We start from the raw sequence: 13,669 nt of genomic DNA, 5'->3' as shown, positions 1-13,669 counted from the left end.
ATATTTTTGTAGGTGACAATTAATAAAAATGTACATTTAATTAATTACATGTATTATGATTAGCGGCTGTTTATGAATTACACCAGGGATGCTGTCAAAGAGATAGAAGAACAACTAAGCCAAGACATGTGAAGGAAGTTTGAAGAGAAAATAAAAACCATAAACATTCAAGATGGGGGATTGTTAGATATAGTGAACTCCAAGTTTCTCTTCAAAGAATCAGTGTGTCAGTATGTTCAGTTCTCTTTTTCTCTAATGCTCCAATTCCAAGTTTAACTTCCTGGTTCTCTGTGCCCCCTTGCCTCCAGTTTTGGTAAACAGCTTTCCCACCAGTTCTGATCAGTAGTTCACATCTGTTCCCCCAGTCCCCTGCTCCATCCTGACTCATTCTGGTCACCTGCTCCAGTCACCTGCTTTGACTTGAATCACCCCCAGTCACCTGCTCTGCCATAACCGTTTTTCCTATCAAACCACTCACCGTGCCAATCTGGCTCATCCCCCTGCTCTCTTTAAAACAGCCAATCAGAATTAGCTTTGACTGTGTTGTCTAACTCCAGCCAATAAGGGAATGACACAGCAGTAGGGGCTGCATCAAGGATAAGAACCTCTTCCCCTCCCCTGTTCAGATGTGTGCTCACCGTTGCTCTGTTTGCGAGATGCACCCTTCTATAGAAGTAAATTGCCTTGCTGAGAAAATTAATATTTGAGTTCTACTTCTTTTGTGGCATCAAAAGTTTACATATGACAAGCTTCAAAGCCAGCAGTGTAACACCTTCAAACCTCTCTCTCTAGCTCTGACCCTTCTGCCTCTCTCTTTTTCTTATAAGCCTTGTGAGTACTCAACCCTTGTGAGTACCTGGGGCCCATCCAGAAAGCCAGAATAATCTTCCCATCTCACAGTGCTTCACTGAATCACACTGGCAGAAGCCCTTTTGCTAACTGTAGGGACACAGTGCGGGTTCCAAGGCTTAGAGCAGGGACATCTCTGGGGGCTCTTATTCTGCCTGCTACAATCACAAAGGGAAGTCATCCTACAATTACCAATTTCTGAAAGTGCACAAGGCTTCAGTGAGAATCCAGAATCCACGTTATCCAGCACCTTTATACTGGTAGGTGTTCCTCCGGGACTGTGCTTCAAGAGGCAGTTGTTCCTGAATGTGAAGAAAAGAGGTTACTTTACTTCCTGCCCTTTGAGGTGTAGGCAGCAGTCTGGGTAACATTTAGTATTCACATGGACATTGGGAAAAGCAATGACCCTGACAATGAGTGAGTTAGGGGTTTGCATTATTAATCAAATGGACATCCATCCCCTCACAAAGGAAAGTAGGGTGAGAATGAGGCCAGAGACACTACGATACTAAACCCTCATTCTATAAGCAAGGCCTAAGTGTGAGGCAAATGGAACTTACTCACTTCAGGAAAAAATCACACCAAAATTGAGTAGAATGTGGAGTGATAGTAGAGACTGGGAAGGTGACAGAGAGGTGGGAAGGGGGTGGGTGACGAAAAATTGTTTAGTGGGTCCAATGTACATTACTCCAGTGATGGACATACTAAAAACCCAGACTTTACCACTATACAGTACATCAAGGTAACAAAATTACACTTGTACTCATAAATTTATGCAAATAAAAATGAGGTTTAAAAATGAGGAAAAAAATTCACAAGTTGACATCAAATTGTGATTAGCTCCATGAATGAAATCAACAGAGCTGGGTGTGACTTGAAAGAGAATGCTCAGAAATGGCCTTTTGGAGGGGGTGATATTTGAGGAAAGACCTGATTTGTTACAAATCAGAAGAATCAGCCTTGGTGAAGTCGGGGAACAGGAGGCCAGGGGTGCAATTACACACTAGGGGAAAAGAGTAGGGAAACACATGAAATTAAAATGAAGTATTTAATTTAAAAATGAAGATAAAGAATAAAACAGACTAAATGAGGAAAGTGGTTAGGAGTAAAAGCCCTGTTCGGTTTTCAGTTGGGGAAACAAAAAGAGGTTATGAAGAATACAGTGAAATCCTGGAGGCACCAATATAAACAAAAAACACCATGAATTGTACTCACCGGTGCTCTGCATTGTGAAATGTTTGTGTGGCATATGAAAAAAATTGGCAGCGAATATTATTGGTGCACTGTTTTTGGCATTCTTCAACACTGCTAACCTTAGATACATTAAAATTGACTCCTCTCATATCAATTCCTTTATAAATGTCTCGGTGGCAAGCTGTACAAGAAAAATGCATAGAGCAAATACAGTCCATTTTCTTTCTAGAGGTAGATTTGACACCCACTACTATTTGAGCCGGCCGTTTAGAAGGATAATAACCCATTTGTGGCAACTGCTATGTTAAGGGATTTAAAATTTTTTTTATGTCCATAAACTATCGAACTCTGCTTGAAGTAAGCACAATCCAATATTTTCCCTAAAACAATAGCATCGAAAAAGGGTTACTTCACTTCTTAAACTGCAAGATGCATGCAACAATACAGGTAAATTTCACATTGAAATTATCAATGAGCAGTGGGAAATAAGGCAATAATAATGAGGACACCTATAATATGTGCTGAGGTTTGCATTACTAAAGAAACTGTGCCTTTGACCTTGTGCATTAAGTAAAGGAGATTCCTTATGTCCTAGTGTTATTTTTCTGCTTTCAACTTCTCCTGTCTGATTACAAGTTGCATCTGGGTCAATTATTTCCAAATCTGGAGAGTTGTTACATATGCGTGATGAAACCACTTCCATTCTTTTGAGATGGAGTCTCACTCTGTTTCCCAGGCTGGAGTGCAGTGGCATGATCTCGGCTCACTGCAACCTCCAACTCCCAGGTTCAAGTTATTCTCCTGCCTCAGCCTCCTGAGTAGCTGGGACTACAGGTGTGTACCACCACACCCAGCTAATATTTTGTATTTTTAGTAGAGATGGGGTTTCACTACATTAGCCAGGATGGTCTCGGTTTTCTGACCTCATCATGATCTTCTCAGTGTACTGGGATTACAGGCGTGAGCCACCATACCCAGCCTTACATACCCTTTTCATGGATATTTGTCTTACATGCAAAAGATATAGATAATTCTTTTCACAGACAGTGAACCAAAATTAGGCTCTTTTTTTAAAAAAAAATTATTTATTTATTTATTTTATTTTTTTGAGACGGAGTTTCACTCTTGTTACCCAGGCTGGAGTGCAATGGCACAATCTCAGCTCACCACAACCTCCGCCTCCTGGGTTCAGGCAATTCTCCTGACTCAGCCTCCTGAGTAGCTGGGATTTACAGGCACGCGCCACCATGCCCAGCTAGATTCAATTTTCTTAGTTGTACTTTTGGTTAAGGAAGTAATGTAACCAGAAGTATGAACCATATACTTTCTTAAAGTTTTATTCCTGAAGATAATGTGAAATAAGCCATAATCTATTGTAGGTAACTTCCCACTCCTAAGAAGTACGGTTAAAGCCATAAAACTAAATGTAAGGGTGGGAAAGACAGAAAACATACAAGCTGTCAGGAAAACAGTAGGCTGAGTTGGGCAGGGAGGTGGATTATTCACAGTGGTTCTCAAACAAAAATTTGTAGACGGTAGAAATAAAACCACTTTCCAATTTTTCTGCATGTAAGAAAAGAGTAGGCTAAGAGTTGCGATGGGACTCTTACAAATAAAAACTTTTTCGGTGTTCATATGAAAGCTCTAAATGCTTTTGACTAGAATTGTTTCGAGTATAGAGATTTTATGCACTCAGGAACAATTTTTCACTTTAAGATGTTGCAAGTTAGGAAAAAAAATCATTGAAAGCAAGCTAAATGAGTAACACTAAGTTTTAGAATACATTAACAAATAACAGGTATATTGAGAAAGGCACAACACGACTTTCTCTTTAAATTTTGCTATAGCATACAACAATCGGAAAGAACACTTACTCGAATCATTTATACCAAATTATATTAACATACAAATTTGATCTTATAAAATAGGAAATGTACGCCATCTCAGGTACACTACACCATTTTTTCTTTTTCTTTTCTTTTTTTTTTTTTTTGGTAGAGTTTTACTCCTGCTGCCCGGACTGGAGAGTAATGGTGTGATCTCAGCTCACCACAACCTCCACCTCCCAGGTTCAAGTGATTCTCCTACCTCAGCCTCCCCAGTAGCTGGGATTACAGGCATGCATCACCATGCTAACTTTGTATTTTAGTAGAGATGGGGTTTCACTTTGCTGGTCAGGCTAGTCTTGAACTCCCAATCTCTAGTGACTCACTCTCCTTGGCCTCCCAAAGTGCTAGGATTACAGGTGTGAGCCACCGCGCCCGGCCGACTATACCTGGCTAAGTCAGGCCCGTATTTGTAACTAAGACATTCCCATCCTTTGACAACTGGCTAAAATGCAAACAGCAGGCTCAAAGTGTGTGAGTACTGAAGGGGTCACGTCAGTGAGGAGGAAAGGATGACACATTTTAAAAATCTGAAATTGGAACCTACAAAATTAACTGTGCACAAGAAAAATAAAAACAATATAGTAATGATATATAGTCATACATAGAATAACAGCACAGCTATTTTAAGATTCTGACAGCCCATCAGTTGAATCCCTTCAGCACTTTTCACTTTCTGATCAGTCCCAGTCATGGTTGAGAAATCATTTGTTTGTCTTAAATTTATTAGGAGAGCACTAGAAACTCTTTCCCAAGACATCAGTAGCTTCAGATGTCAGAATCAAAGTTCTCTACCATCGTAGTCCTCACATTTCCTTTAAGAAGTATTATTCTGCCGGGCTCGGTGGCTCAAGCCTGTAATCCCAGCACTTTGGGAGGCCGAGGCGGGTGGATCACGAGGTCGAGAGATCGAGACCATCCTGGTCAACATGGTGAAACCCCGTCTCTACTAAAAATACAAAAAATTAGCTGGGCATGGTGGCGAGTGCCTGTAATCCCAGCTACTCAGGAGGCTGAGGCAGGAGAATTGCCTGAACCCAGGAGGCGGAGGTTGCGGTGAGCCAAGATCGCGCCATTGCACTCCAGCCTGGTAACGAGTGAAACTCCGTCTCAAAAAATAAAAATAAAAAAAAAAAAAAAAAAAAAAAAAAAAAAAAAAAAAAAGAAGTATTATTCTTAGCACGATTTGCAGAACTCAGTTCCTCAATTTGGGCTTAATGGTATATCACAGAGTTTCTTGATGTCAGCACTGGGGTTGACATTTTGGGCCAGAAAATTATTTGTTGTCGAGGACTGCCCTGTGCCTTGTAGAATCTGGGCAGCATTCAAACATTCTGGCCTCTACTTAGTAAATGCTAATTGCATCCTCCCTAGCTGTGACAACCAAAAGTGTCTCCAGACATTTTCAAGTGTGCCCTAAGGGAAGAAACAAAATCACTGATGGTTGAGAATCTCTAATGTACAAATTACCCTCAAGTGAACCTGTGAGAGAGATGTTCCCTTGTGTTTTCTTAAAAATTCTTATCTGGAAACAAAGAGACACGATTATTTGGATTTGCTGCAAATCTTATACTTTAGTGCTAACCTCATACAAAATAGAGGTTCATTAAATATGTGTTGATTTATAAAGACAATAGAGGTAACCAGATGAATATGGATCCCTCTTTTGTGACCAGAATACTGCTCCCATCTCCTATCTTTACGAGTGATTTTTTTCCAAAAGGCTGTAGCAGTACAGATTTGGAGCAAAAGCTATTCTAAGGTAGATCCAATATTAACTCAAATGTATCTAAGAAATTCGCGTCTTACCACTTATTTGATGACCACAGTGCTTTAAGGAATGTCCAGAAATTGCACGTGTTTGATGTACTTTCGGCAGGGTTCCTGTAACACTGTCTTTCAAGAAGCAACCAAACCTGTTTTAAAAGTAGCTTTACTTAGGAGTTAGAATAATAAGCATACACTGAGGAAATGTCTAGCATTTTCTATACACTAACAAATAAAACCAGGAATAAGGAAAGTAATATAGCTTCCCCAATACCTGCTGGAAAGAATACTCTTAGAGGTAATTTTCTAACATCCCCTTAATATCTAACTTCAGCATGGCATTTTCTTTACACTCACATTTTTTAGGTACAGAAAGACAACCATATTAAAGAGTTAATGATTTTTCCTGTGTTCTGAAACTTTCAGGCAACTATGCCCCCAATTGGTGATTATTTTTGCAAATGCTTTCGTTTACTTAAAAAATTAAATTAGTGATAAGAGCTGTACATAGTGTTCATCTTGTTAATTAACTCCTTGTAGTCTGCACATAATGGAAGACTTCCTTCTGTCTAAATTGTCAACCTTCATGTTAATTTCATTATTTATAAGAATTCCAGAACCTACCTCAACTTTTAATACGATGATCCTCACATACAATCTGGGTTTTCTCTACAAATTTAACGTGTAGGATCAGAGAATGACTATCTGACTTATAGCTCATAAACCCACATAGAGTGAAGATGAGAAAAGGGTTATGGATATGGACATGGGAACAACAACGCAAAGCTTATTCTGGATATTCATCAAAATGAAAAAACATTAAGATGAAACTGTGGCTCGTGATTAACAAGCATCTCCCAGACCTAATAAGAATTGTAATTACTATTTCTCCAAAACGTTTACAATTCCCCAGTTAATACATAGTCACAAGCGTAAGTGTGTACACATACACGCCACACATAGCGTCATGCCACAGATGCACAAACTGGCCCACTATAGGCACCATTCAGATCTGCCCTGTCCCCAAACCACAAGTTCTAGATCTTTCTCAACTATATTCTCAGCAAAACGCTTGTCTTATTTTCTTTGGACTGTGCTATCCACTAAAGTGATCATGGGTCACACAGTTCAGTATGTTACTTTATTCAGATGAAATGTTCACCTGTTAGATTCTTTCTTGAGACAATCTCTTAGCCCAACAATGTTCAAGCATTTTGAGGCATTGAATAGAAAATGACCAACATCATTTACTTTAATTAGATGTGATCATAGTTTAAAATGCATATTTCTAGTCCCAAGAAACTTTGATTCAGCAAGTCTGGGCTGTGGCCTAGGAATCTGCATTTGTAAGAACTACGTGAAGGATTTTGCTGAAGCTGGTCCTTGAACCACGTTTGGGAAAGAACTCTCAGTTATACTACACCTTTTTGCACACAACTAATTCCATTTTGAAAAATGGCTTCGCTAATCACGAAATATCAACTTCTACCTTTTATGCATGTCATTGACCGAACTTGCTGGAAGAAAACTGAACAGCAAACACCTTGGGTGGAACGTGCACATCATCTGGCAGTGTTGGGCATTTGGGGTGTACATGGAAGCTACATCCCCACCTCTGAAGAAGGTGTTTTCATACAGTTGAGTCAGACATCCTGTGATAGAACCATTAAGAATTAATTTGGGATAAATTCAAATAACACTTTTAATAAAAAGATATCTGCTTTCTTCTCTCTCACTGACTACTCAAAGGTCTATATAATATAACTCTAATTATGCTGAGAAAATAAAATATATTAAACCAATTATTTGAACAATCTATTTTGTTATTTAATTTTCTGGGTACTTCTGTATAAAAAATGTGGCTTATTTTTATTAAACTGCACAATAATTTACATATAAATTACCCACAGTAAAATAAAATCCTTAGCTTTTCCCTGTTGCCTGACATGCTATGAAAATATCATGCCTTAAAAAGAACAATATTTGGTCTATTTTCAAAACACTTTTGTAATAAACATCTTCAGCAGCTTCTCACAATTCTATCAAGGAAGACAGAGGCAGGTTTTGTTATCTGTTTCTGGCTGATGCTTTTTAAAAGAAAGAAGTTAAATAACTGAGTTTCAGGGCACACAGACTTGCCCAAGATCCACAAAGTCCACAAAGGTGGTTGGACAGCCACCCCACCCTGACTCCCAGCCCTGTGTCCTTTCTAGCATGCAATGCTAAATGCTGTTCCTTATCTCGGTGTGATTCAAGCAAACTGACAGTTACTGAGTGTTTATTTTTTACTCGTTTTTAAGATAGTTTAAGCAAATGCATGCGCATGCTAAATTGAAAATACATTTTGAACTATTTAATGTTTGGAATCATTCCCAAAATATAATGCACCCCACATATTATTAAAGAATTAGGTGTCTTTACCGGCTTTAATTTGTACATTTGGATTTACCTGGAAAGACCCTCTTGGAAGTCTGCTTAACAAGTTTTCCCGTTCAGGTGGCACATTCATCTCAGTCAGTCAACTGACCATTAACCATGGCTATGCCAATGACAACCTTGTCCATTCCCTGGGACAGTAGTTGCTTTTCGATTTAAATAGTATATATTTTGTATTGCCCCTGGGGGAATGAGCAGCTTAGGCAACATCCATTTTATTAGGCCCTGAAGAGGGCCATCTTCTCTGCACTATCCTACGCCCCTGGGGATTCTGGCCCTGAGCCCCATTATGACTACCCAGCACAGCAAGATTGCTTCTCTCACTCTCAGAGGTGTGGCCAAGATGACTGCCTCTTGGGTAAGGTTTATATTTGGAAAGAACACAGATCTCTTCAAGTGGAAGCTTTTGGAATGCAAGTGTATTGCCTAGATTTCATGTATGCACAAAACATGGAGGAGTTGGTTTAGTTACAGTACTAGTTATAAGTCTATTTTTTCAGACAGTTGGTGGTTTTGACTGACTCATAATTATCAAGCAGTCACTCCTCTTCCAGCCTCCAATTCACATGCGAGGATACACACAAGGGCTGGTGCTGGCCCAGAGCTTCCCATTCTGCAATTGATTCTCTGTGAACAGCCATGTGACTCAGTCAGGGAAAGGGGTGACTAGAAAGACACCAAGTTTGTTGTTGAATAGAAAGAAACTTCTAGTAGGTGTTCTTGTTCTTGCTTATCCTCGGAAGTTGGTGATCATGATGAAAATGATGACCATGACCATGAGAGCCATGCTTGTACTGTATTTTGGAGCGTTTGTAAAGTACTGTTACATAATTTATCTCATAATCATGGTGGCTTTCAAAGACTTTGGGCTGTTATTCAGTCTTGTTTAACAATTACATAAACAATAAGGAGCAGTAAAGTACTCTAATTTTAAAGAATTAGGTGGCAAACACAAAAAGATAATTTACAGAAGAAATAGAAGTGATTAGGAAGCATAGAAAACATGGGAACAATCAAAAATACACACAAGTTAAAACAACTAGAAGCCATTTCATCCGTGAGATTAGCAAAAGTGAAAAATTAAATAACTAGTATTCGTATACTGATTTTGATTGCGAATGATGGAAAACCTAGTTCAAAGTGGCTTGAATACAAATGAAATGTGTTAGTTCAGAATCCAAAAGCCCATGGTGAATCAGGCTTAAAGGGTAACTGGACATTGCGCTCAACCGACAGCATCAGACAATATGTTCCTTCCATTTGCTCCAGTCCGTGGTGTTACCATTACTCCCAAGCTCACATAGTAGCAAAATAGTACCAGCAGCTCAGGCCTCTGTATTCTCTTACGTTTCGAGTCAAATTGGAAAAAAAAAGAGTAAGAGTTCTATTTCTAGACATCTAAACAGAAGATTTGTTGCAACACGTTGGCTCTGATTGGGTCACTGCAGCCAGCAGGATGCGTGCATTTCCTGGTTCAGGCCTGGGTGGGTCACGAGCTCCAGCTTTGGTGTCAGTAGCAGAATCAGGGTCACCAGAACCATGTGGACCAAAACTGAGAGGCAGTAGCTCTGTAGAAGTAAATTAGGATATTCTTTCCAGAAAGATAAATATGTCAGGATGCAAAGCCACAAGCCTGTTAGAGTCTGCCTAAGTGGGCCACGAAAGATAATTTCATGATGCTACACCATAAAACCTTCAAAAATATTCATACCTTTGAATCCAGTACTTTTATTTCAAAAAGCATATTCTACAGAAATAACTGAGTAAGCACATGAGAACATACACACAAAAATACCATAAAAAGAGAATACCAAGCTCTAAAAATATTATATTATTTATTTGCATCAAAAGATAGCTGTAAGTGGGAAATGCAAGTCAAAAAGTATCTATAGTTAATTACTCTTTCTTGTAAAATGTGCAAATAGGTAAAGGTAGAAGAATATCTGAAAGACTAAACAAAATATGATTAACAATGACTGTGACTGTTTCTGAATTTTGGGACTACACGCAATATGTAGTTTCTAATATTTTGCTTATTTACACCCCTAATTTTCCTAGCCATAATCATGATTTATTTTGACAAACACACACACACACACACACACACACACAAACACACCTGGATCCGGCCGTGGTCCACAGTATCCCCGGCTATGCTCTTCTCAGCTTTCAGTGAGTTTGCACATGGGTTTGTAAGTTATGGTTTAGAAGAGCAATCAGAATTGGGGGACAGATGCAGGGGAGGTATGATTTAGGGAAAAAAACTTTGTTCTTGGAAAAAGCCTCTTTATGAATGTAAACCTTACCCATAGATGTTTATTGTAGCCATACATCTGAGAAGAAAGTTAAATACTCATTGTTTTGTGGCCCTCTTAAGTCACCGTAGACTCAGAATCATGCCTTGTGGGGACACAGAGAAAATTCCCTCTACAATGATTAATGAAAAACGGTGTCCAGAATCATTTTTATTCTCCAAAAATTCATGAAATGAATAAAGAAATAAGATTGAAATCTGGTGTCAAAAGCTATTCACCTAGAACTACGCAAATGGATGGTTTACTAAGTTAAATTTAAACCAGATACTTTCATTTTTGAAATGGCTCCCTAGTGATCCAGAATAAAACCAGGTATCATGTACCTAACAGAAACTTGGATTGGACCCAGATACTATAAAATACCTAGCACTCTTTTGAATTTTCAGACAAAGTTTAATTTTTAATGTTGATAATAATAATAGAGGACTAATTATTTTGTTCAGGAGACTAACTTTTTTGTTAAGGAGAAGTTTTTGCCAACACAAGTCCCAAGACATTCCCACTTCCAAGCTCCTTCCCCTGGTCTGAAATGTATGTACAGAGCAGTATATCCGACAAGTGGTACTTGCTCCGGAACATTAAGTGGACACATGTCCTGAATCATCAGGGACTAACTTTTCCCCTGAAGCTGTATGTTCAACAGCTTTCTCCAGCGGTGGTGTGATTTACTTAGCTGCTCCTGTCTTGGCCTGAATTTCATGTTTTATAGATAATTCACTTACCACAGGAAACTGTAGCAAACAAGGAAATGAGGTAAGTTGATTGCTTGAATAAAATCATTCTAAAAAAGAAAACAATATGTAACTCTGCTGGTTTCAGGCTACATTTAACATAAATCTTAATTTAAGGTGATATAGATTTTCTTGTAAATGTCTGATTTGCAAGACAAAGCACACAATTACCAGTAGAGAAAACAAGAGTTTTTTTTTTTTTACATTTGTGTCTAGGGAGTTGGAAAATTTATAATGCTTCCCAAGATACAAATTGAGACCTCCAGACTAGTTGTGTTTATTGTTGTTAGGCCACCTCTGTGGCTAGCAATGTTGGAAGGCCAATTGGTAGAGAAAGAGTAAACAGTTATGAAACCTCTTGATCTGGGCAAAAAGAAAATTAATAAATAATGACAATAATGTCCGTTCAAAAATCCCTAAGTAAAGAAAACCTCTGAAATATTAAAGCCCATTTAAAAAAATTTAAATCAGTCAAATATTCTCTTAGATTTAAAATCATCTTACATTTAAATACTTCTACATAAAAGAATATTAGTTCCTTCTATACTCTCTAAATACCCAGGAAATTAGAATATAAATGAATACTTTTCTCATAAAGTAAAAAACTATACTTTAAAATTTATAGTTTATTTGGAAACAATCAGAATAATAGAAATTTGCTACCTGAAAACACAATTGCTTCTGTGGAGGTGAGGCTCTCTTGTCACTTAAAAATGAACAGTCTTCAAGCTGTTCTAATGTGGCACTGCAGGCACTATTTTGCTTGGCTTCAATATTGACTTTGGGTTTCTGCCAACAGTTTCAACTTTTTGTCCTGTCAACATATTCGATGAACATCCTATCTGTGTTCAGCTGTTAAATATATTAACTATTTCAGGGAGTGATGTCAGCAAGAATAGGAATAGGAGGTTGTCAGAACAGGAGTTTCTAGTGCTCATTCCTTGCAGAAACATCAATTTGAATAAGCATCCACACACAAAAATTACTTCACTAGAGCTAACGAATCAAGTGAGAGGTTACAGCACCTGATCGCAGCACAAAAATAAGAAAAGACACATTGAAGAATATAAGAAGGACAATTTCACATTATCAGTGTCACCCCACCTTCAAGCCTGGGCAGCACAGTATGGTGAGTGATACCCTTTTGCATGGAGGAAGGACAGTTAAGAAAGCACCCAACTTCACTGTAGAACCCAAGCACCAAGCCCACTCCAGTAAACCCCAACACCAGAATTCAAGCCTGCCACAAGCCAGACCAGGCTCTATGGCCTCAGCCCCATGTTCAGCCCTGACCAGGTCAGCTCCTGGAGCTTGAGGCTCCACAATGGCCACAGAAGATCTAGACTTCAGGCCTGCTCCAACTCTATCCTGGACCCCAAGACTCTAACCTCCACATCAACCCCAGCAGCCCAAGGATTCAAGTTGGTACCCATGGCCTTAGAATCCAGGCCATTCCTTGCAAATCCAGCATGAGTTCAGTCTCCAGAGATCTCAGCTCCATGCTGGGCCATGTGGACTCAGATGCTGGGCTCACCCCCGTGGACTGTGGTGCCAGGACAGCCTAAATAAACTCAGAAATAAGCCTATCCTCATGAACTCAGGTGCCAGGTGATCCCCATGTTAGGCTGGCCTCTGCAGACTCAGGCTTAATGCTCATTTCAGTGCCAAATCAGCCCCCAAGGACCCATGCTTCAAGCTAGTCCTTGCACACAGAATACAGACCACCACACTGAACCCAGAATCCAGCCCTGCCCAGCTTAGAACTCCAGCAGAAATCCTGTGCACATACTCCAACAGACAGCCACCCACAATCTCTGGTCAATATGACTAGTGAATGGCTTTCTTTGCTTAAGCTAGTACGTAAAGACTGAAATAGGTGCCTACTTCAATGCAAGGCCACATTGATCACAAATAATCAGGGAAACAAGAAAGCATCAAAAGAAGAAAATAAAGCAGCAGGAGGTGACCCTAAAGAAATGGAGATCTACACTGCATGACAAAGAGTTAAAAATAATTATCTTGAGAAAGCTCAGTGAACTACAAAACAATATAGATAGACAGGAAACAAAATCAGGAAAACAATACATGGGCAAAATTAGAAGTTCAACAAAAAAATAGGAACCATAAAAAAGAACCAAACAGAAATTCTGGAGCTGAAGAACACAATGACAGAATTGAAAAATTTTGTAAACAGCTTCAGCAGAAGACTTGATTAAGCAGGAGAAAGAATCAGCAAGCTCAGACACAGGTCATTTGAAATTACCCAGTCAGAGTAACAAAAGGAATGAAAAAGACTGCAGAAAGCTGACAAAACTTACAGGACACCGTCAGGAAAACCAATATGCAATATAAGAGGCCCAGAAGAAGCAGAGAAAAAGAAAGTTGCAGGAAACTTATTTTAAAAATAAGAACATAAACCTCTCAAAATTTGGAGACATAAAAGAAATAAACATCCAGATTTATGAAGCCCAAAATAACTCCAAATAGATTA

The 13,669-nt window shown here is 39.0% G+C and overlaps 1 protein-coding gene across 1 annotated transcript in view; it reads right to left on the bottom strand.

Moving 5' to 3' along the window:
* KLKB1 (kallikrein B1) overlaps positions 1–11,938 on the bottom strand; it is a 28,993-nt gene extending 17,055 nt beyond the window's left edge. The window contains exons 1-6 of the mRNA XM_010344362.2: positions 11,842–11,938; positions 11,170–11,228; positions 7,186–7,348; positions 5,739–5,845; positions 2,065–2,224; positions 1,042–1,151 (exon numbers count right to left, since the gene is read on the bottom strand). Coding sequence (XP_010342664.1) covers positions 1,042–1,151; positions 2,065–2,224; positions 5,739–5,845; positions 7,186–7,348; positions 11,170–11,227 — 598 coding nt within the window. The 5' untranslated portion in view covers position 11,228; positions 11,842–11,938. The remainder of the gene's footprint in view (positions 1–1,041; positions 1,152–2,064; positions 2,225–5,738; positions 5,846–7,185; positions 7,349–11,169; positions 11,229–11,841) is intronic.
* Between the last annotated feature and the right edge of the window lie 1,731 nt (positions 11,939–13,669).

The sequence above is a fragment of the Saimiri boliviensis genome, chromosome 3 (assembly GCF_048565385.1).
Source record: "Saimiri boliviensis isolate mSaiBol1 chromosome 3, mSaiBol1.pri, whole genome shotgun sequence".
Lineage (NCBI taxonomy): Eukaryota > Metazoa > Chordata > Mammalia > Primates > Cebidae > Saimiri > Saimiri boliviensis.
Note: the sequence above shows the minus strand (reverse complement) of the source record. Positions and strands in the feature narration are given on the sequence as shown.